Source organism: Dreissena polymorpha, chromosome 8, assembly GCF_020536995.1.
Source record: "Dreissena polymorpha isolate Duluth1 chromosome 8, UMN_Dpol_1.0, whole genome shotgun sequence".
NCBI lineage: Eukaryota > Metazoa > Mollusca > Bivalvia > Myida > Dreissenidae > Dreissena > Dreissena polymorpha.
The window spans coordinates 65,487,375-65,510,154 of record NC_068362.1 but is presented as its reverse complement, the minus strand read 5'-3'; the positions used below and the strand labels follow the sequence as shown (position 1 = coordinate 65,510,154).

Below are 22,780 nucleotides of genomic sequence, written 5' to 3'. Positions count from 1 at the left end.
AAAGGGAAATATCGTATCCCAGGCACAAAAAAACTCGATTTTAAGTTATTTAACCACGAGCAACACAAAATCAGAAGCAGAAAATATAGTGAAACTAATTTTTGACAATATTGTGTCGGAGGCAAGCGCTGACAGCCCCTGCGAAGATTTGTTCTAGAAATTGGAACGGTTCTGGAACTGTTCTAGAACATCAAGAACAGTTCTAGAATGTTCCATAGTCACGTTCTAGAACTTATGTTCTAGAATTGTTCCAGAACTTTTTTCTAGAATAATTCCAGACATTTGTGGAACAAGGCTTAGTTCTGAAACTGTTCCAATAATATACAAGAACATTTTTAGAACATTTCTAGAACAAAATAAGTTCAAGAAATTTCTAAAAATGTTCTAAACTGTAGTTCTAGAACACATTTAGAACTCTTTAAGAACCAGTAAGTTCTACAGACATTCTAATGGGGAATAAGAACACATATAGAACAGATCTAGAACCAAAGTCTACAATTGTCCTACAATTGTTCTACATATTTAAAATAAACTAGTTCAGACAATGATAATTTGACTTCTTTCAAATTATATTTCAAAACAATTTTCACAGTCAAACTTTGCTTGTTGTGGTGTCTGCAAGATATTGCTGTCATATCATGAGATATATATATATATCATACACAAACAGAGGACTAATGTTAAGGAGGAGTGTTTGTTGATAGGTCTGGGATACTTTGTCTTATTTCTAATCCTAAAACATTATGTGGGTACTCACTAGAAACAACGTTACGAGGCACTCCTATTGAGTATCCAAACATAAGCTTTTATGGAGAACTGGAGAAAAGTATCCCTGAAATACCAAAAAGTACTTCTCCTTTAAGTCCTTACAAAATCTTCTGCTACACACATACATATACATGTATATAACTGACTATAATTTGTCACCAAATTACACATTATTTAATTTTTTTTTACTGTATCTGTTCGGAATTCTGCATATAATCTTGTGTCAATTAAAACACTATGACTTCACAGAGTTCCTCAACATTCACCATCACAAGAATCTCAGAGAACTAAACTGGAATTTAAGGTGAATAACTACAGGAGCTTCTGGTAACTGTAATGGGTGGATTTCGTCCATCTTTTTCATAACATTATTCAGATATTTGTGTAGTTTTTCTACTTTAAATCTGTCTTCAATAGTGCGTAGAACGTGGCACTGGAAGTGTTTTATCATCAAAATACAGTTTCTTCACACGCTTCAGTGGACCTGGAAAAAAGACATATGAATGTATATTTTGAAACAAATATAAACTCTTTAACTCATTAACAGGTTTATAATTACAGAAACTTAATTCACAAGCAAATGATTGTGGTTTACAAAAATCAACATGTTCAAAGAAAATTAAATTCTGTACAGTATCAGGTTGTTTTGCTCCCAAGTAGTGTCCTTTCCCCTAGTTGTTTTGCCTCCCAAGTAGTTACCACGGCCATTCTACCTCATGTGTGAGCCACACTACCAAGTGTGAAACTACTTCTGGAAGGCAACATAATTCGGGCAAAATAACACTTGTTTTTTCGTTTTATGTAAACAAAGTGTTTTCTTCTGTAATGATGTTTTAGAAATATGCTTTTCTTAAAATTTCTGTAATTTACCTTATTCAGTCAGGCATTCCAGAATACATGGGTGTAAAGGTGACCAATGACATTTTACTCTTGCATGTTATTAATGTTAATTTCACAAATTTTTAGATTATTTAATGTTTTGCCAAGTCTCGTCTTCTTGTAGTCATCAATAGATTAAAGTCTCATAATAAACTATTCCCGGGCCTCAAGAAGTTATTTTAGTGAGCATCACAGGTCTATAATCCCAGCCTGAAGTTGCGTGCAATGAGACTTTCAATGTAAACATTGAGCATTGTTAAATACTGAAATCACTTGCCTAGCTTGCAGTGTAATCTTCAAAAAAATAAGCATTGGTGTTTATGTGGTTTAAAAAAATAATAACCAGTTATAAAACAGAAAAAAAAATGCGTCCATTTGCCTTATACTCGCCCTTCAGCAAATGGACCATTTATGAATTGTAATAACAGCTGTATTAAGAATAGTGTTCGGCCCACAATACACGTTGACTTACTTAACCCCTGTTTCGAAGTGTACAGTTAAGTCCGGTAATCTTGCGCGTCCGGTAATCTTGCGCACTTCGCATTTGCGAATCTCACAGACAACGAATGGTTTTCTTTAGTGATGAAAGATGGAATTTCACATTTTAAAGTTTTAACGGATTTAAAAGTTACGTATTCCATGCAAAATTAAATTCGATCATTACATTATAACACCGGTTGCGTCATCCCTATACATCTTAAACACTGGCCTTCTTACGAAAAAATTCAAAATGAATCACAAATTCCCTGCAATCTTTAGCGTTTTCATACTTTAAATTAAGAATTCATAAATCCAACGTGTAATTAAGCATTCCATTGCACAATATCCGATCAGTTATGGTATTTTTTGCCATGAAAATATATCGCATCAGACGACATAGTCATCATTTCCCGCCATTCTGTCAAACCAATTTGGTATGATCTCCGCATGCGCAATGGCCTAGTTTTGATATTTTCTGTACACTATGGAAGCATGATCGTGGTATCAAACCTGTTATGCATTTTTTTTCATGCATACCGGTACTTTTTTATAACATTGTTGTAATTGTCCACTATTAATAGTGATTATATTTTTTGATTTGTAGTGAACAAAAACTGCACTAGAAATCCACATTTAATTTCAATGGTTTTGCAAACTGATTTTTAAAATATTTTTCTGGAATGTTTTTTGTCAATAATTGGACACCATATGTCTACAATTTTGCCTAAACGAGGTCATAATACAAAGTGCGCAAGATTACCGGACACTGTGATAGTTTGAAAATGAGGTGAGTCATGTTTGTTTTGAAATCAAATCGGACAGTTCTTCACTGAATTAATCAGCTATTTTTGTGTTAATAAGCACATGCACTTATAATTTTCATAATAAATTTAGATATTATGTTGCCAATTTATAAAAGAACATGTTTTTAAACCAATTGACCCTTAACTGCGCAAGATTACCGGACAGCATCGTAAGAACTCTCTGTCTGGTTGATTATTCTTTATCACATATCAAGCAATGGTACTTACCTTTTTCCGATACATGAAGATGGTTATCCTTTCGATGTGTCATTTAACTTAACATGAAGATATGAATTTAGTAAGGAGGGATTAATTTTAAGTTGGAAAATTAAATTCCAAAGCTTATTTCAGCACCGCATCATACGGGTCTCTGAAAATCTACCCAGCCTAACCCCATATGTAAGAGATAATTTCATTGGCCAAAATTAACAAAACAGAGCTGACTGGTTTTTTATTTTATTTACGAAGACTGTCAGCGGAGCAGCATTAACGAAAAACAGTCGGGTGCATATAAGCGCGCTTTTTTTTAAATGGCAGAGGTTATTTTCTTGTTCAATCGCGTTATGAGCTTTATCGAACCACAAAATGTAGTCGCACCCAAAATAGATGTTGCTCACTACCAGGAGGGAGATCTCATCAAAGCCACTTACCAAAAACAAACATACGATGCGGTGATCAGTGAAATCCATCGTAAGTAAATTCGTTTGATAACCAAACTTTTTGGTACCAATCTAAAAGGTTCTTGAATGGTGTGAACACTTTTTTATGACTGAAAGCGTTAAGCCCGTCTCGTCACTAATGTTAATAAATTCCTGCCGGAGAATACCGCAAAATGATATTTCAGTTCGCTCAACGCGGACCTATTTGACGAGGCGGTGTCTCGGTTAACAATGTCCCCTAAAAAATGTCCATATTTCAATCGCCGTAGAGCAAGTATATTTCACTTACTGTTTATAACACTGTGTATTGATAAAAAACACAAAGTATTGAAATAAATCAATATTAAAGTTAAGGGGTCTTCCTGATCATTGTTAAACAATTTGTTGTAAATAGTACAGGTTCGGGCAATCATATTTTCGGATAACGAAAAATAATCTTGTAAATAAATATATTATCATAATAATAATATTAAAATTTGTATATACTGTTGATTACAGATGACGAGGTTTCTCTTAAAGCAAGCAAAGCGACCGCCTAAGCATGCTTTCGAGGCAACTTAAGATAGGAAAAAAAACTCAAGGTAGGTATTATTTTCAAGGCATGTTCACAGTTCAGTGACAGGCAGGCAGTCCAAAATTACAGGCTTTAATATTTATGAATGTGAGTTGGACACTTAAATGAGACTCAAGAAATTCAATTTGCCTCCATTGAATAAGTGTTATTTTAAGTATTTTTTTATCAGTTGGTCAACACTGCCTATAGATATATGATTTTTTCCCTGTTATAAATGAAACATGAACACATTGTTCACAGTTATCCAATTTCACACTCACTCACTAGCCAGGGGTGAGTGAATTTATTTGAAAAAAAAATCTGATGAACAAACGTTCGATAACATTAGCAAATTGTTTGTATGAGGAACTACTCAGACTAGCCAGAATTTCCAAATGTGAAATTTGATGGACTAAAACAAAGTATTCATGATCGCAAGACACAATGCTCAAGTTTGGTTTTCAACACATTTCATAAATGATTTTAGAGTTCAGTGATCAAACACCAACAGAGCCTCGTGATAAGTTGCCTGTAAAGAGGAGCATGATCCCATCAGATGCCTCCGAAGAGATTGACCTGACGATCAATGCTGCAAAGCAAAATCTCAGTTGTATGTTGGTTGTCTAATACTTTTTATTTTAATCCCTTAGAAATATATAAAATCCAGTATTTAATGCGTTCAAATCATAAAAACCTGCAACAGTGTCTTGAATATATTGCGTTTGTATTTAAGTTGGTGCTGAATGTCAAATTGTGTTATCCATCACCAGTTTACTTACAAGGTTTGCTGTATTGAAGCATTCTCAATTTGAAAATACTAATGTTGTGATCAAATGTGTAATAATTTGTTTGAATACTTTGATAATAAGTACACTCAATATTGACTAAATAAAAAGACGTTATGTCTATATTTGTAATACTGTCCAGCTGGATCATTTAGACTTCTTGTTTAGTTTAAGATGTGACTACATTTGTTATCTAAATGATTTCAGAGCAAAGTGCTCAAACACCTACAGAGCCTCGTGACAAGTTGCTTGTACACAGAAGAGCCTGATCCCATCAGATGCCTCCGAAGAAATTGAAAAGAACTGTTTACGGACATTTTCAGAACTGTTTTAGAACATTAATTTTTGTTCCAGACTTATTTGAAGCAACCCTTCGAAACTGTTCTAAACATTTCTAGAATTGTACTGGAACACACCGGCTAGAACTGTTCTGTAATCATACTGAAAATGTTCTAGAATTATTCTGGAACAGTTGTTGAACGTTAAATGAGAAAAAATTTCTAGAACAATTCTATAACAGTTATGGAAATTTATTCAAGAAAAATTCTCGAATAGTTCTAGAACGATAGTTCAAGAATTGTTCTAGAACAGTTGTTGAACGTTAAATGAGAAAAATTTCTAGAACAATTCTATAACAGTTCTGGAAATTTATTCAAGAAAAATTCTGGAATAGTTCTAGAACGATAGTTCAAGAATTGTTCTAGAACAAACCTTCAGAACTGTTTCAGAACAAATTGTTCTAGAAATTATTCTCATTTAACGTTCAACAACTGTTCTAAATCGTTCTAGAGCATTTTAAGGATGATTCCAGAACACTTCTAGTCATTAGTTCCAGTACAATTCTAGAAATGTTATAGAACAGTTCTAAAAATCTTCGCAGGGGAGTGCTTACATTGTGAGAAAACTGGTGGAAAAAATTGTCGAACTTTTTAAAAAATCTAGACTGTATATTATGGATACATCTACATAATTACACAAGATCTCTGAAACTAATCAATTAAGAGTGGAACTTCAACCAGCACATTCAGGTGAAAATTTAAGACAATGAAAATACCCAATTCTAATACAAAAATACCCAATTGTCAATTAAAGTAGTGGGTACCGACTTTTTTGTACCAAATTGAAAATGAAAATACCCAATTTATTGAACTCAAAAGTAGTGGGTATTTACCCAATTACTCAGAAAAGTTATCTGGAGCTCTGAACTCTAAAAAATATGTTGAGGCAGGTTTTGTTCGATTAGAATTCTGTTACGTATTCAATTTCCATCTGTGGGCAAAAAGAAACTAGTTATTTTTCGCTTCGACGCCATGTCTGTTCAAGTTCAATGAACACGTGTGAATAGTCGACAGTTTCACGTTCTTTGTACCTGAATACCATCCACGTATCTGAATTATAAGTATACCAGTCTACAATACATACAAGATGCGCGCTTCTGCATGCGGGTATTCAGATGTTCTATAAATTGACATACGGTTTAGCGTTCACGACGTTGAGACACTGCCTTTAGAAATATTACTCTTTTTTTTTTCACTATTTCTTTACTCGCCAAAAAATACTAGTGGCTTAAAACTTAATTTGCAATCAGTATTTTTCACTTGCATTTTGCGAGTGTGCGAGTGTTTATTTGGAGCCCTGAAAATACAGCCACATAATGCAGTTAAAATTGATTTTGGAAAGTAAGTTAACACTTTAATAAAAGACTATACTTTCAATTATGAAGTGTTAAAAGTCTACCTCACATGTAATAAAACGGTTTAAATTTGAGGTTTAAATTTCAGTGTAACGTCTTGTAGGATATCAGTACAAGTCAAAAAGAAAAGAGTGAAACCCAATATTGAGTTAAATAAGATTAACGTCATTGAAGCTTGAAACAAGAGAACTATTACTTCTGCTAAAAGGTCTATCAATGAAAGTCAGCAAAGATATTTAATGTTACTCTAAATTTAGAGTTTAAATAGCCATGGCAAGAGCACTTTTTGTACATCTTCTCAAAATCTCAAAAATAAATACACAATTGCTACCAATCATGAATGCTTCTAACGAACATTCCGTATTTACTGAATATAATTATATCAGACAGGTGCCATTCTTCATGTTTATCAATATGTCTGTCATTTTAAGCAAGAGAATTTCTTAGTATTTATGACACTGATTAAGTGTCGATTATGATTTCCAATTTGATTTCTGCCAAGATAATCTGAGGCTGACGATGCATCATACATGTTTTTGGTCAAGACTTATAGATCATATAGAAAAATAATTAGGCCAAAAAAAAAGGTCCGTTTGGGGTCTCCTTGGAAAAAGACAACAGGGTCGGTAGGTAGCGATTTTTTGTTTTGTCTTTCGGGTACTAGAATGGAAGGCTACTAAAGCATATTATAAGAAATACATGTGTGTATATATATATATATATATATATATATATATATATATATATATATATATATATATATATATATATATATATATATATATATATGCTTTGTTTGCTTGATATTACTTCTTATATGAACGAAAACTAACAATTTTTTTAATTTTTTTTAAACAGACCTTTTTTTTTGGCCTTAGATCATACTATACAAGACATACTCTCAGAACAATTTCAATTTCAATGATAAACATTGGATATGAGGATAAAATAATAACAGATACATACTGGCTAAGCTATGCTGCAGGCAGATTGACCCTTCTGCCTTTTTATGGGCGCTATAACATGTATTTTTAGCTAGGACCATTGAGTCTGTGGTAACTGTATAATTAAGTAGTTACCAACATTTTGAAAGCCTTAGACCAAGTAAAAATCAATTTTGGTAAGTTAAAGCTTTTACTTGGCTGCCTAAAACTACACTGATTTAACTACACAAAATCATGAAATCTGAAAGAAAAAATGGTGTCATCAAAATAATTGAGTAGTTACCATTTTTTACTGTTTTCACTCAGGAGCAAGTTGACAATCACTGTAATTTAACCCACAAAGTTGTTTGCTGCGAATCAATATCTTAAAGTTAGAAATGAAGCCTTAATAAACTTGAATATAGCAATAAAGGTCTTGATTTCAATTTAATTTTCTTAAAAACTACAAACAGGTCAAAATGCGTATCTGAGTGGTAAAGGGTTAACTATGAGTATAACGTAACAACTACTTACTGGAATGGCCTCCCTTGCCAGTGCTTACAATTCCATTGGGTGCGGGAGTAGAAGTCGCCTGTGGGGGCCGATTTAAATCACTAGTTTTCTTGGGCGTTAAAATGTGTTCATGTCCATGTCCATTAGGGGTTTGACTAGTATACTCCATATTGCGTATTTCTGACACGTTTAATGTATCCATTCCATCTAGTTCTACAGGCACATTTTCTTTTTGTGGCTCAACAAAGTCCACTTCAAAAGTCCGCTTTGGTTTTGGGGGAGATTCTACGTATTTTGCACTCTCTGAGTCCCCGTTATAGTCTTTTGAGGCCTTACCAGGTGACGACCTTGACCTTGACCCCCGACGTTTTTGTTGTGTTGGCGACTCTTCCTGTTCCTCAATGGGCAATCTTTTACCTTTGGAAGGAGATTCTGTACTAGATGACCTGGAGGACCTGGTTTTCTTTGGAGATTTTTTGGCTTCCTTTTTGGGGGATGGTCCTTGCTCCCCATTCGTCTCACGACGCTTGGAAGCCTTGGTCTGACCTTGACCTAGAAACCAAAATTATGGTGTTAATTGTAATGTTGTCACATAAAAAATTCTGGTTATTATAATGTTGTCACTAAAATAATGTTGGTTGTTACATAACAATGTATAATGTCAAACAGATGATGTTGGTAATTAAAATGTTGTCACACTAGTTGGGTATTATATTGTTGTCACACAAAAAAGGTTCATTATTATAATGTCACAATAATAATATTGGTTATTATAATATTATCGCACAAAAGCTTTAAATGACATTGCAGTCCAATAAACCAAAATAATATTGGTTATTGTATTATGTTGGCATTAATAAGGTTCGTGAATAAAAATATGTTTCCTGAACTTAACATGTTGTCCATCATGTCGATATAGTGAATTGTTTGCTGTTAATTAATTTATATTTCAATTACTGTTCTCTTCATGCATCACAATTTTCCGGATGGGTGACATAGTTAACGGGAACACACATGATCACTGCAATGCTGCGCAGCCACTGCACTGTAAACACCTGTCTGCGAGAGTCATAGAGTCATTCACGCGTTTTAAATGTAAATGTTAAAAAGATAATCATATACTACATACAGATATTACATGTATGTGCACATGTTTGGGTACTTAAATTCGGACAGTACGTAAAGTCGGAAACGTAAATAAAGCGTTTTGATGATAAATACTATTAACTCTTATGCAATGGCCATTTTTAACAACAAATATCGAGTTTCAAAGAAATCAAGAGAGTATTAGATCATTTATTTACTTATGTCCGACTTTAAGTACTGTTCGAATTAACGTATTGCATCAGTATGTTACGACACTTGTGTGTACTCAAATAAAAATCAGGTCGATATATATCGTAATTGGTAGATTACGTCTAATTATATGGACTAACTTGTATGCAGTCAGTATACAATACAATAATTGTTTCAATAATTAAGAAACTGATACAGCGTAACGGTATCGATACAGCATGTTTAAATTATATTTATTAAGAGGAAATGTCAATGTCAAATAATTCGCGAGATTCCCCAGTACTTAAGTTGAAATTCACAACAAAATTTTTAATGGAAATTAAATGATCTCATTGTTGTACCCGCTACGAGATTTTTATTTACAAATAAATACACCCACCCCAAATTTCGCGCCCTTTTATGAAGACAAAGACATTCATTTATTTCATGTAGAAGTTGTAACCGAAAATAGCTGTACACGACGCGTGCAATCCGTGTCAGGTGATTTACGCATGTTGCAATAAAAACTTTCCTGATTGGGCGCATATTTCATCAAATCTTTAAATAGAATCATATGCCGAAATTCATTTGATACTTTCGAAAATTACAAACGTATGTGTTTATGACTCTAATTGTCTATATTACTCACCCATAATTTGATTTTAAAAATGGAAATCGAGCATATATATGATTATTGAGTAATGGATAAAGATGGGAGAAGTTGTATGTATGTGATTGAGACAGTTGACACGTATATATCGGGGAATCAAGAGACTCGGGATAATACGATTACTACAATCAGTTGTGAGTTCTCCATGGCTTGAAACTGTTAATTGAATAATCAAACACTCAATTAAAACTGCTCCAGGTGCGGTATCCTACAGCTAGGTGCGAACACGGTTTCCTTTTATACGCGGCTTTAAAAAGACAGCAAACACTGTCATGGGCATGTGTTTGAAATACAATATTCATTATCACTTTTAAATGAAAGGGATAAATACGATATGTTTATGTTCAATTATTTTATTTTAAGCGAACACAATGAACACCGCGGTGATATTATGGGTCCGCATTGATTCGCGGTGTTTGCCTTATGGCAAACAGCCCCCGCAACATTTGAGCTGAACACCCATCGCGGGGTTCATATTGGTAAGCGAACACAGTGAGATGAACACCGTGGCGAGTGGCGTAAATTGTACACAGTGTACACAGTGCCTGTACTGTACATGTAAACTCTAAATGAATATTGCATCAAATGGTCATGATTACATGACTGATACATTATAAACCATCAATTTCCTTTGCCACGAACATTTACCAGTATCTGAAGCTTCTCATTTAAATTCCAAAATTTAAACTGGACAATAACCTAATGCATGTGAATTATGACATTGAATATGTTTGTCAAGCCTTTTTGGTATTTACATGTATCATGTTAATAATACTGACGACAAAGCGTTCTATTATTAAATGTTTAAAACAGAACATGTAACCCTGTTTTAACACTATGCTTGTGATGCCCATAATGTTTTTACTTGTATGACAAGAAGGACCTTCAAATGATGACATTGTAATGAATCAAAACTAAACAAACAACCACAAAAACATACATTTTATTTGGATGTTTCAAGCAGGTCATTTTGCATGTTTTGTTTAAAAGTCTTGATACATTAATGAACAAATGCTTTAATGTTGCAAGTAAGTACAAATGTAGTCCTACGTTAGCGTTACCGATCGCCGAAATCGCCATTGGCAATTACAATTCCTGGCTGGCGATTAAAAATAAGATTTTCATGAAATTGGCAATTGAAAAAAATAGACCCTATGCTTTTCAAATGCACAATCTAAATGCCTGTTTTCAGGCCGTACAAATCGGCAGAAACATCGCTAAGATTACACAGATAACACCATTACTGGAAAGGCAGGGCTCAGCCTAGGTTCAAACTTGAGGGAGAAGTGACTTCTCCCTGAGCTGAAATTAGGGAGAAGTGAGGCTACTAGAAGGAGAAGTGATTTCTGTTCGGCGTTTAATAAAATCTTTGCTTGTTTTATACCCCTCATTACACCAAGCCTTAGTATCATCATCAATGACAAACAAATACTATTTTCAAATTCAATAAATCCTTACAAAAGTCAAATTAAGTCACAAAAATCAATTCATACAAATAAAACTTGTGATTTCCATGTGCATCATAAAAATAAACAGTACTTTAATAATGCAATGACAATCCAAACCCTATTTACATCATAATGTATCGATACATGATAATTAGTCAGTGATTTTTTTCACCCAATTGGGAACAGGTCCGGTACCATTGCCATTGGGAATTCTTCGCGTCATGAAATCACCAAATTGTGGTAAAAACGAGTCTTAACAAAACACAATCTTAATGCATGGGACATATAGTATATCTATTACTGTTTATCAGAATTGTATACATATCCGAAATATGTACTCTTGAGAATGCCTTACCTGTTTCATTTAATAATCCAAATTGTCCTTGTTGTTATTGGTTTAACAAACCTTATTACACGTACATGTTTGTTTAATCCAGTTAATGCTTTCTCCATTATTGAATCACCATTACTTGTAATTTGAATCGCCAGCTTTGAATTGAACGCGGGTTGAATGTTACAATTCATCTGCCATGTGCAATGTCGAAGGTCATGAGTCATGACGTAGCAATTTTATTCTACTCTGATAATTTATATCCAATCGAGGAAATGTGTTTTCTTAATGTCTATTGTGTAGTATTAGGACTTGTTAGTATAAAAATGAACTGTGATTCCAGTTTATATAAGATGGGTGTTTTTCATAATTAGCGGTGGATTAACAAACAGTCAAAACTCGCTGGACTTTTACAGTAGTGGATCTACGTAATTAACAGACCTTTGATCAATTTTGTTTTTCTTTAATAATTTTTCTGACTGCCAAAAACGTGTAATTAACGAATGGTCAATCAATTATCACGTAATCATAAGACAACTTACAGCACGCGCAAAGAGGTTGCGGTATATAAAATAAAGTCGTTTACGTATGGATACGATAGATAAAATTATGGAAATTAGCACTACAGTTTGCACGGGTGGGTTGTAAGTTTTTGTTTATATAGTACTGAATTAATGTCTTACAAAATAAATTGCACATCTACTGGATAATTAGTGTTTAAGAGTTTTGAAACACGAAACAAGTAAACAGTAGAACATACTAGAATAAATCGTATTCATATTTACTGTTGGGAATGTGTTGCGCGTGTAAACTTTTTTGAGCGTAAATACATGTCTATAACGACGTCATTTCATCGCTCAGGTAAACTACTGCATATGTATGTACAATGCGCGCGTTCTCATTGGTAACTATCGATGTAAATGTACCGCTTAACTCCTCCTGCAAGGCGTGTACTAATTGGGCTTGCAGAACAGAGAACTATCCAAACTGTCGGCGAAATGACACTCGCTATGATCTTTTGATCTAAACCGTTATTGTTTGGAGTGGATGCCCATGTATGCTAGTTGCCTGGATAAGCTTTCACAGCAGTCAATCTTTTGCTGTGATAATAAAGTGATAACATAACAAGCGTCATCGGTGAGTTTATCATATGTGAAAATAGAGAATTTTTAGAAGAAAAAGTTGAGAGAGAAAAACGTTGATGTAAAAAAAGAAGGCGAAGTCAACTTCTCCTTCATGTTATTTAAGGGCGACATTATTATGTGCCGGGCGAAGATGTCGCCCACGTCGCCCTCACGGACGAGCCCTGAAAGGCCCCAGGGGATAATGACGACCGCCTAGGTCGATAATTCTTATGGCTTATGTCTTAATTTGTCACGCTTTACACTGCGACCAGACTTTTTCGAATATTTGGGTTACTCGGCGATTTACATGATAACTGAATCACTGAAGCGTGCCATGCAATGACCTATAGATGTTACAATCAGGGCTTTTTTTCCTGACTTTGTGAAGCGGCCCTGGCCCCCTTACTTTGTGAAAAAATGAGTCGCGAACTTTTCAAAATTGTGAAAAAATGAGTTGCAATCTTTTCAAAATTGTGACAAATTGAGTCGCGAAATTTGCAAAATTGTGAAAAATTGAGTCGCGAACTTCTTAAAATTGTGAAAAACCGAGTCGTGAAATTACTAAAATTGTGAAAAACGGCCCATTTTGTAAAAATTCACGGCCATGTTAGGTTTGTGAATTGTCCTTTTCAAAATTGTGAAATGTCCTTCCACGGCCACTCATAAAGAAGGAAAAAAAGCCCTGTTACAATTCAACGTTATCGAATCAACCAGTACGGAATTGTCCTTTAATAAGATGGGCGGAGTTATGGCATTATTGACATAGCCACTATAAACTAATTTCCGAAGAAACGCGATTTTGATTGGCTAAAAAAGTAGATAAGAGTAACTTCCCTTTACGGTCGCTATGCGACTTGGAAGACCGATTTAGAAAGAGAGTTGCAGATTCCGGGAAAAATGGATGCTTCGAACGAAAAAGAAAAGTCGAGCTTCGAACGAAAAAGGAAAGTCCAAGCAACAGATGCTAACGCAATTCTTTAAAAAAGAAAGCGGACAGAATAATGTTAGCTTAGGAAATGACCAAATGTTCGGTCCGCGATCGGAGGATGTCTCAAATAGTGCAGACTCGAATGCAGAATCGGAAACGTCTTATCTCACCAGTGTATATGAACAGTTTAAAACAGTTTCAAAGTTCTACAATTAACTATTATTTTGAATTCATTTCTTCAATTTTTATGAACTGACAAGTTTAGGATACCCAGGCGAAACGATGACCATGGTATATAGACCATGGTCACCATTGTTTTTGATGGTTGACCATGGTATTTGATTGTCAGCCATCAAAAACCGTGGTGGAACATGATCAGGAACATGGTTGACCATGGTCAAACAAAAACATGGACCATGGTCAGCAATGGTGACAATGGTTAACCATGGTCGGCAATTGTGATAAGACAGACCATGGTTGACCATGGTCACAAAAAACATAAACCATGGTCAGCAATGGTAACAATGGTTAACCATCAAGATTTCATAAAAATATTATTCGTCAACCTTTACCAAAAAACAAGCAAATTCATCGAATTGATATCCCCCGCCAATTTCAAAATTTAGTGACAGAAATACTGAAAGACTGACGGAGAGACGGACAACGCCAATTCTATATCCCTCTGCCTTTGGCAGTATATAATAACATCTTTTGACAATGAAAACAAACAAATACCTTGAATTTAATACTTTATTTTTTTTGTAAATACAAAAAAAGTTTATGATATAAGATAATGGCCAGACAAAACTAGAGCTTTGTCACAGACGTGACGTATACCCCCACATGCTTTATTGACACAGACTATTTTGCATGCTGTCCTCACAAAACAAGAGAAGCTTATTTATGGCGATTTTTAAAAATTATTATGCCATAATCATTTAGGGCCATTTTTGACCTTTGAACTAAAAGTGTGACCTTGACCTTAGAGATATCAACGGAATTCTTTCACGTGACACACCGTCCAACGATGGTGAACAAATGTGCCAAATGATTTTAAAATTCACGATGAACAACATAGTTATGGCCCTGACAAGCTCGTTTATGGCCATTTTTGACCTTTGAACTCCAAGTGTGACCTTGACCTTGGAGATATCAACGTAATTCTTTGGCACCACACATCGTTCAATGACTGTGAACAAATGTGCCAAATGATTTTAAAATCTCACAATGAACAACATAGTTATGGCCCGGACAAGCTCATGATTTATGGCCATTTTTGATCTTTGAACTCAATGTGTGACCTTGACCTTTGAGATGTCGACGTAACTCTTTTGTGCAACATACCGTCCAATTATGGTGAACAAATGTGCCAAATGATTTTTAAATCTCACAATGAACAACATAGTTATGGCCCGGACAAGCTCATTTATGGCCATTTTTGACCTTTGAGTAAAAAGTGTGACCTTAACCTTGGAGATATCGACGTAATTCTTTCACATGACACACCGTCCAATGATGGTGAACAAATGTGCCAAATGATTTTTAAATCTCACAATGAACAACATAATTATAGCCCGGACAAGCTCATTTATGGCCATTTTTGACTTTTAAATTCAAAATGTGACCTTGATTTTTGTGATTTTGACTTAATTCTTCCGCGCGACACACCATCCAACAATGGTGAACAAATGTGCCAAATGATTTTTAAATCTCACAATGAACAACATAGTTATGGCCCGGACAAGCTCATTATTGGCCATTTTTGACCTTTGAATTAAAAGTGTTACCTTGACCTTTGAGATAGCGACGTAATTCTTTCGCTCGACATACCGTCCAACGATGGTAAACAAATGTGCCAAATGATTAAAAAAATCTCACAATGAACAGCATAGTTATGGCCCAGACAAGCTCATTTATCACCATTTTCGACCTTTAAACTCAAAGTGTGACCTTGACTTTTGAGATATCGACGTAATTCTTTCGCACGACACACCGTCCAACGATGGTGAACAAATGTGCCAAATGATTTCAAAATCTCACAATGAAAACGACAAAGTTATGGCACTGACAAGCATTTTACCTTTGAACTCCAAGTGTGACCTTGACCTTGAAGATATCGACATAATTCTTTCGCGTGACACACCGTCCCATTATTGTAAACAAATGAACCAAGTTATTTTAAAATCTAACCATAAATGACATAGTTATGGTCTGGAAAAACTTTCAGTTTAAAACGCACTAAGTGACCCTGTGACCTAGTTTTTGACCCGCCATGACCCATATTCAAACTTGACCTAGACATCATCTAGATACAACTTCTGACCCAGTTTGGCGAAGATCGGATGAAATTTTCGGGACAGACAGACCGACAAAGTGACTCCTATATAGCCCCCATTACCAGTAATGGGGGTATAATTATGTTTATCATTTACATTATCTAACACTTAGTCACATCATTGTTTCCAGTAGGTCATGCTTGAAGGCTATTATATGACACAAATCACAATTTTCCTAATCCCTTGCTATCTAAAGAGCTTTGAGAATAAGAGTCAATATCACTTTATCACTGCTATCAAGCCATATCAGTCAAAACTTAAAGCACATAAAAAAAGCATGATTTTGTTTGACTAGCAGTATTGAGAGCACTAAATTTTAATCAAAACTCTGATAAGGTTAATAACAGCTCTAAACTTCTTTCCTGATGTTAGCAAACAAAAATCCTGCGTAATCAAGACACAGTGATATTTCTTAATAAACAAGACTTCAGGGTCCATGGCTGAAAATGAGCAATAATAGAGACTGATAAGATGAATCCATTGAGACCAGACCTTTGCTTTATAAATCAAGGAGAGTCAAGGATCTTGTGTATGATTCACAAAAGGCCATGGTCAAACTATAAGTACAAGACCACACTTTTAAGCATTGTTGTGTTGTAAACACTTGAGGCCAATTATTTCAAGCTCTGCATTTAATATGGGATTAAAATTTAATACAATAATTTGAAGCTCGGGATTCTGAACTCAAAGCCATATTTCAAGCTCTGCACTGCTGTTTTCTGAACCTGGCAAAGTCCAGGAGTGACAGTAAGAATTCAAATTTGTACTTAAGGTATTATCACATCAGTGAGAATTACTGCAAACTGGATCATCATCCAGTTGATGTTTTTATCATGTTGTTGTGAATATATACACACAGGGATCATATTTTCCAGCAACATCAATCAGTCCAGACATAAATCGGGAAAAAAGTATCCGAAAATGTGTGTCCGAAATCATGACAAATTTTGTTAAAATATATACCATTGATTTTGCCATTCATGAAGGTGGTATAATTAATGTACAAGTAAAATTCCCTTAGGCATTTTTTTAAAACAGAACGAGTTTTCTCAACTGGTTTTATCATTTGGTATTTCATTGTTGTTTCGTGTGCTGTTTTATCAGACTTTTTTCATCATTGTCAATATTATTAATCTGTGTAAGTTTATACCGATGTTTTAAATTGTTGTCGACTCGATAATAGCTTACAAACATGCACTGAACCAAACAAATGTCTGTGCGTAGGTTGGCTACTGACAATAACAAACCAAATAATTAAGAAATAGTTTGTTGTCAAATAACCCACGGCCGAATGTTTAGATGCGTAGGGATTTAGTCACGAGAGCGAAGCATTTGAAACCACGCATCTAATTTTCTGGTCATGAGTTATTCAACAACAAAGTATAAAGTACAAGAATTATTTCGATTCTAACACGGTTTTACTAAAGATTTATACAATGTTTATTATTTTTCTTGTGTACTGTTTTATGTGATGTTCCGCCCATAAAAATACTTTCGGTTGTTCTGTCTATCAGATCCGCGACTTTCATTCATAATTATATTACCGGATTATTACGCTGGTGGAAAATGTATCGGCATGTTTTGTTTAGTGACACTCGTGCTTTCAGACGCGTCTTTTCGGATGCGTCTTTAATCTGCTGTTCACAATTTTTTTATTATTGGTCTGACGTGCAATAAACCGGTCCATACCGGTTTAGAGACTGCAGCGAATGGTTTATCACACCTAATCAAGATAAGAATGTCATAATGGTGTGTTAGCATGCACACTGTGTAATCGATTTCATGACATGGGAATTTTAGCAAACAGAATCGGACCGACTGTTTGGGATTTTCAAATGGTCTTTTATGACCCCAATCGGTCTAGGACCGACAAAACTGAAAAAAATATGATCCCTGTATACACATACATGTAAAAGTATAATACTATTGTATGCAATTGTCTCAATAACACCAGTACTACAGTCTCAGTTCAAGACGGTCTTTTAAGTTGCTTCAGACATTGTTTGTCCTGCATAAGTACATACATTCAAACTTTGAGTCTGACCGACGAACAAATAACTTTCCACTGCTTGATCTGACTGGCCATTTAAAACCAAATAATTTTCTTCTGATTTAAAGTAATTTCCTATCATGTTATTACTTACGTAAGCAATTTGCAGAGTACATGGACTATTTAAATTCTCTTAGCAATAACAACAAATGAACAGAACAAACAGAATTTTAAATAGTTTGGTTATAAATTAGCGGAAGTTAACTCAAAGGTGCTGAAAAATCAGATAACACTGTTTACACCCATCAATTTATCTCAAACTGTTAGATAGGTTTTTGACAGCTCGTTTCAAAAGCTAGGTAACATTATCAACATTAGCTTATGTAAATGGGAGAACATCTGGCTCAGGCAGCAGTCATCATGGCTACAGCATCTTAAGATGTACATGTAAGCTATAAAATACTTGAATCCTAGCACAGGTGAAATCAGAATTTCTGAAAAAATTATGAACTCTTACATAATACATGTACATGTAACTGCCAGTAAGATGAAGAAAAGCAGGTTAAAATATTACATTTGAAATTGATTACAACTTATACTATTTAAATAACTTTGTTTGAAATTAAGAAAATAGACATGATAGTACTAGTTATTGTTGTAACAAGGACTCAGATAAACATGCTGCATGAAAAAAAGAAATTGATAAGGCCTGAATTTTTTGTTTGTAGCTGACTAGATCACTGTTGACCTACATTTATTGAGGTTATCATGCAGCAGGAGAATTATAGAGTTTTGCAAAATTTGTAATTTTAGGGAATGCAAACTTGTCAAAAATACTATAATTTCCACCAAAAACTGTTGAATACTGTTTAGGATAAAAGTTTACAAAACAAAATTTACATAAGTTGTTCAAACGAAGTTGTCATAAACATAATTTTGAATTCATTTACATTCATACATACAAATTCAAGGCAACAGATAATTTAATTAAGCAATATTTTTCTATTGTCTACACTGGTTCAGGTTAACTTATATATTTAAAGGCTTAAAAAACAAAAACAAAAATATTATTTTTGGACTTGGGATTTTTTTTAATTGGGGAAAAAAACACAGATTTGCTTTGGGAATGGGGCCGAATTTCGGACCCGTGGCATAGGGCGGAAAAGGCCTGGCACTATAAACTATCAGGAATATTTTTTTAATACTGAATATCAAAATCGATCCATCAAAGAACCATGTCAGCAAAAGCAAAATTCAAGACATTGGAGTTTCAAACATCCAGCAGCCCTGTGTCTGTATGTCATTATAGTATAAATTATAGCCATGCCTTTTTGTATCTGATTTATCTTTAAAATGATGTTTATTATTAATTATTTATCTTGTCGTAAAGGTCATTGTTAGTCAGGTTACACATATTTGCATGCATCAAATTTCAGAAGCATTTGCAGAAAACAAAGTATTCAGGTAACATTAAACAAACAGACCTCTTGGGCTTGAAACTTAAGAGAATTCAATAGATATGTTGGGATTGGATTATCAACATAAAACACAGCTGGGCACCATAAATCACATAGAAGAATGTGGCAAATATCTACTTAACCTCTTGGGTTAATATTTCACTCAAAAATGGATTTAAGTTTAACAGTCCTGAGGTTTATACAGATTTGTATTTTATTTGTTTCCAATTCATGATTTCAATAATTTGTAAACAAAATTATGTAAATGTAACTACATGAATGTAGATTCATTTGTTCAAAGAAAGAAGATATTGAATAATTTAACATTTATTTTCTGCTTAATGCCTGATCGATATTATTGTTACCAGAGATTTTTTCCTTCTTTATAAAGAACCCGTGAAGGGTGACCTTTCCCAATGCAGGAAAACTACAAATTTCTCAATGGCTGTCTGAAAAAGTCCAAAAAGGAATGACAATTGGGTCTATTTCGTTCCAAAAGAGCATTATCTGCAAGTGAACAAATAAAATGAGCACTGAAACATTTGGAAACAAAAAAGCATGTAAATGAATTTTTTTTAATTGTGTTGTGCACTTAATACATGTACCAATTAAAAAGACCCATAATTATTCCCAATCTGAAGATTTCACAACAGGAATTTTCTGAATTTCAGGTTTTTTTCGGGCATATTTTTACCAATTAGTTCAGTACTGGTACTTTTCCCAAAAAGGCAAAAAAAACTGCTGGTTACAATGACGTGTTTTTATGATACCCCCCCCCCCCCCCCCCCCCTGCAGCCCCCCATGCTACTTTGCCAGAGGCTACAGGCAGTTCAGCGTTAAGAAATGTTTTCCAAATTATGCAACAATGCAAAGATTCCTATAGTTACATGTACATATAATACAGTTCATCTTGATAACTTGAATTTAATATAGTTCAGATATGCCTTGGACTAAAGTTCAGCAGGAACATTCATATGGACAATAACTGTTAAATATTATGAAAGCAATTGTTTCTTTTGCATGGCACTTCCCATAATGGAGACGGCTCTTGTGAACTTTAATTGCCAAAATGAAATAGACATACTTATTCAGTTTGTAACGCTTTAGTTTAGTTTTTTAAATATGCTATGGATGAAATTTCATTACAAAAAATAACAACAACAACCTAAAAAATATGTGTGTCTTACATTGCACCGCACTGCACACAAAACGAGATATATCGACCTATTAAGTTTAGAGTCACCTCTTTAAGTTTTTGCGATTAGTTTAAGTTTAAACCTATTTTATTTTAGCTCGATTGCATCGAAAGCCTCAGGCTTATTAAAATGCTCTCGCGTCCGTTTCCTGGGCCTAGAACCAGTTCTTGGTGTCTTTGGGGGAAATCTAAAGAAAATTCCCACAGTGGGGATCGAACCCATGACCTCCCCGTCCCTAGGCGGACACCATATCCATTACACCACGGCGACCTCCTCAAATTTTGCGATTGGGAATATGCCCGCATTACAGCTACATTAATGTTATGTGCCACAAAAGAGCACTGACATCATATCCACACAAACATAATCGTAAAAGGTGACCTTCAATCAAAAACCCAGCGTATTTGTGTCATTTTATTTGTAGTATTTGTTGCCTTTTATTTGTTGAAACAAAGTTGCATATAGTATTTAACAATTATTTGTGTTTCACTGCAAACCATGAAGAAAATGTGTTTATTAAATGTATATAGTTGCATTGCAATCGAACATAGGTTTAAGTAAAACTGTACAGCTGTTATTCACACATACTGACCGTATTCAAACAAGATCTCAGTCTGTTTACCTTGCAATTATCACTGACCGAAACTGGATCAAACAGATTTGTTAATAAGTTCAATTTGCATTCAAAGCTACCTACTGCACAAAATCACATACAAATATCACACAATTAATCCTCTGGTAAGACTTAATCAGTCATTATAATCTTTTTATCCATTGTTATGATTATTTACATGTACATGTATGCTTTTCCAAATAAAATATCCAAGAATCACTGACATTCAGAAAGTAATGAAAGAAAGTCAATACATGTAGCATGAAGGCTACATGTTAAATTAAGGTTAAATAACCTCATGTACACCTTAATTACCAATACAAAATCGAAAGCCAAACACGTGTGGACGAATTTAATCAGGCAGCTAATTGTCTTAAAAGGTTATGGGTGACTTAAACATTTGTTAATGTGTGTGATCATGTCTTCCTAATTTAGGTACAAACACTAAGTATAATTATGTGTCGTGTTCTGAGAAAACTGGGCTTACTGCTTGTGCGTAAAGTGTTGTCCCAGATTAGCCTGTGCAGTTCGCACAGGCTAATCGGGGACAACACTTTCCGCTTTTATGGTATTTTTAGTTTGAAGGAAGTCCCTTCTTACCGAAAATCAGGTTTAAGGGGAAAGTGTCGTCCCTGATTAGCCTGTGCGGACTGCACAGGCTAATCTGGGACGACACTTTACGCACATGAATTAAGCCCAGTTTTCTCAGAACACGACACATATATGAGCCTCGTTCTGGGAAAACAGGGCTTTATGTCAGACTGTGTAAAGTGTCAGCCTAGATTAGCCTGTGCAGTCTGGTAGTTTGTTATTGCTAACATGTCCATGTATACAGTCATTGATTTCTAATTTTAATATTTGTTTAATAAAATGAATTCATATTTACTATCTTACAATCACGGTTCACCCTTGTGGCTTAATTCATGTACATCTGAGCTCCAAGTGGTTGCATATTAGGGATTAACAATGGTTAATAAAACAAATCCCTATAAATTAAATACCGGTAAACTTAAACTATTTATACAAATTATTAAAAAATTTACAACAAAAAAATGTTTCCATTTTTATTATTTATAATTAGCTGTCCACATATCAAACTAACTTACCCAGAAATAAACTATTCAGTACTGTAATTTAGTTTCATAAAAACATTAAACATGCATTATTCTTAATGTTCAAAAAATATAATTAAAAATAGCTGACGTAAGCAAACAATAATTTGTGTGTTTAGTTTAGAAATTCAATTATTGCTATATACAATGTCATGACCAGTCAAATTGGTACACAAAGCTAATGCATTGTTTACAATAATTGAATTCCAACCTATATCATTATGTGTCTATTGAGCAAAACAAT

The 22,780-nt window shown here is 34.3% G+C and overlaps 2 protein-coding genes and 1 long non-coding RNA gene across 13 annotated transcripts in view; 2 read left to right on the top strand and 1 right to left on the bottom strand.

The window, feature by feature from the left end:
* LOC127842801 (ubiquitin carboxyl-terminal hydrolase 15-like) overlaps nt 1-22,780 on the top strand; it is a 240,426-nt gene that overhangs the window by 154,706 nt on the left and 62,940 nt on the right. The gene's annotated exons all lie outside the window — the stretch shown is intronic.
* Nucleotides 1-22,780, bottom strand: part of LOC127842799 (uncharacterized) — a 290,851-nt gene that overhangs the window by 263,474 nt on the left and 4,597 nt on the right. For all 9 annotated transcript variants that reach the window (XM_052372516.1, XM_052372515.1, XM_052372513.1 and 6 more), the window contains exon 2: nt 8,078-8,608. In XM_052372516.1, coding sequence (XP_052228476.1) covers nt 8,078-8,608 — 531 coding nt within the window. The remainder of the gene's footprint in view (nt 1-8,077; nt 8,609-22,780) is intronic.
* On the top strand, nt 3,455-5,807 carry LOC127842808 (uncharacterized). Of its 2 annotated transcripts, none has more exons than XR_008031883.1 (4): nt 3,455-3,620; nt 4,088-4,170; nt 4,630-4,752; nt 5,135-5,807. It is a non-coding gene; the product is annotated as an uncharacterized LOC127842808 (long non-coding RNA). The 2 variants fall into 2 exon arrangements; XR_008031884.1 differs by lacking the exon at nt 3,455-3,620 and adding an exon at nt 3,788-3,863.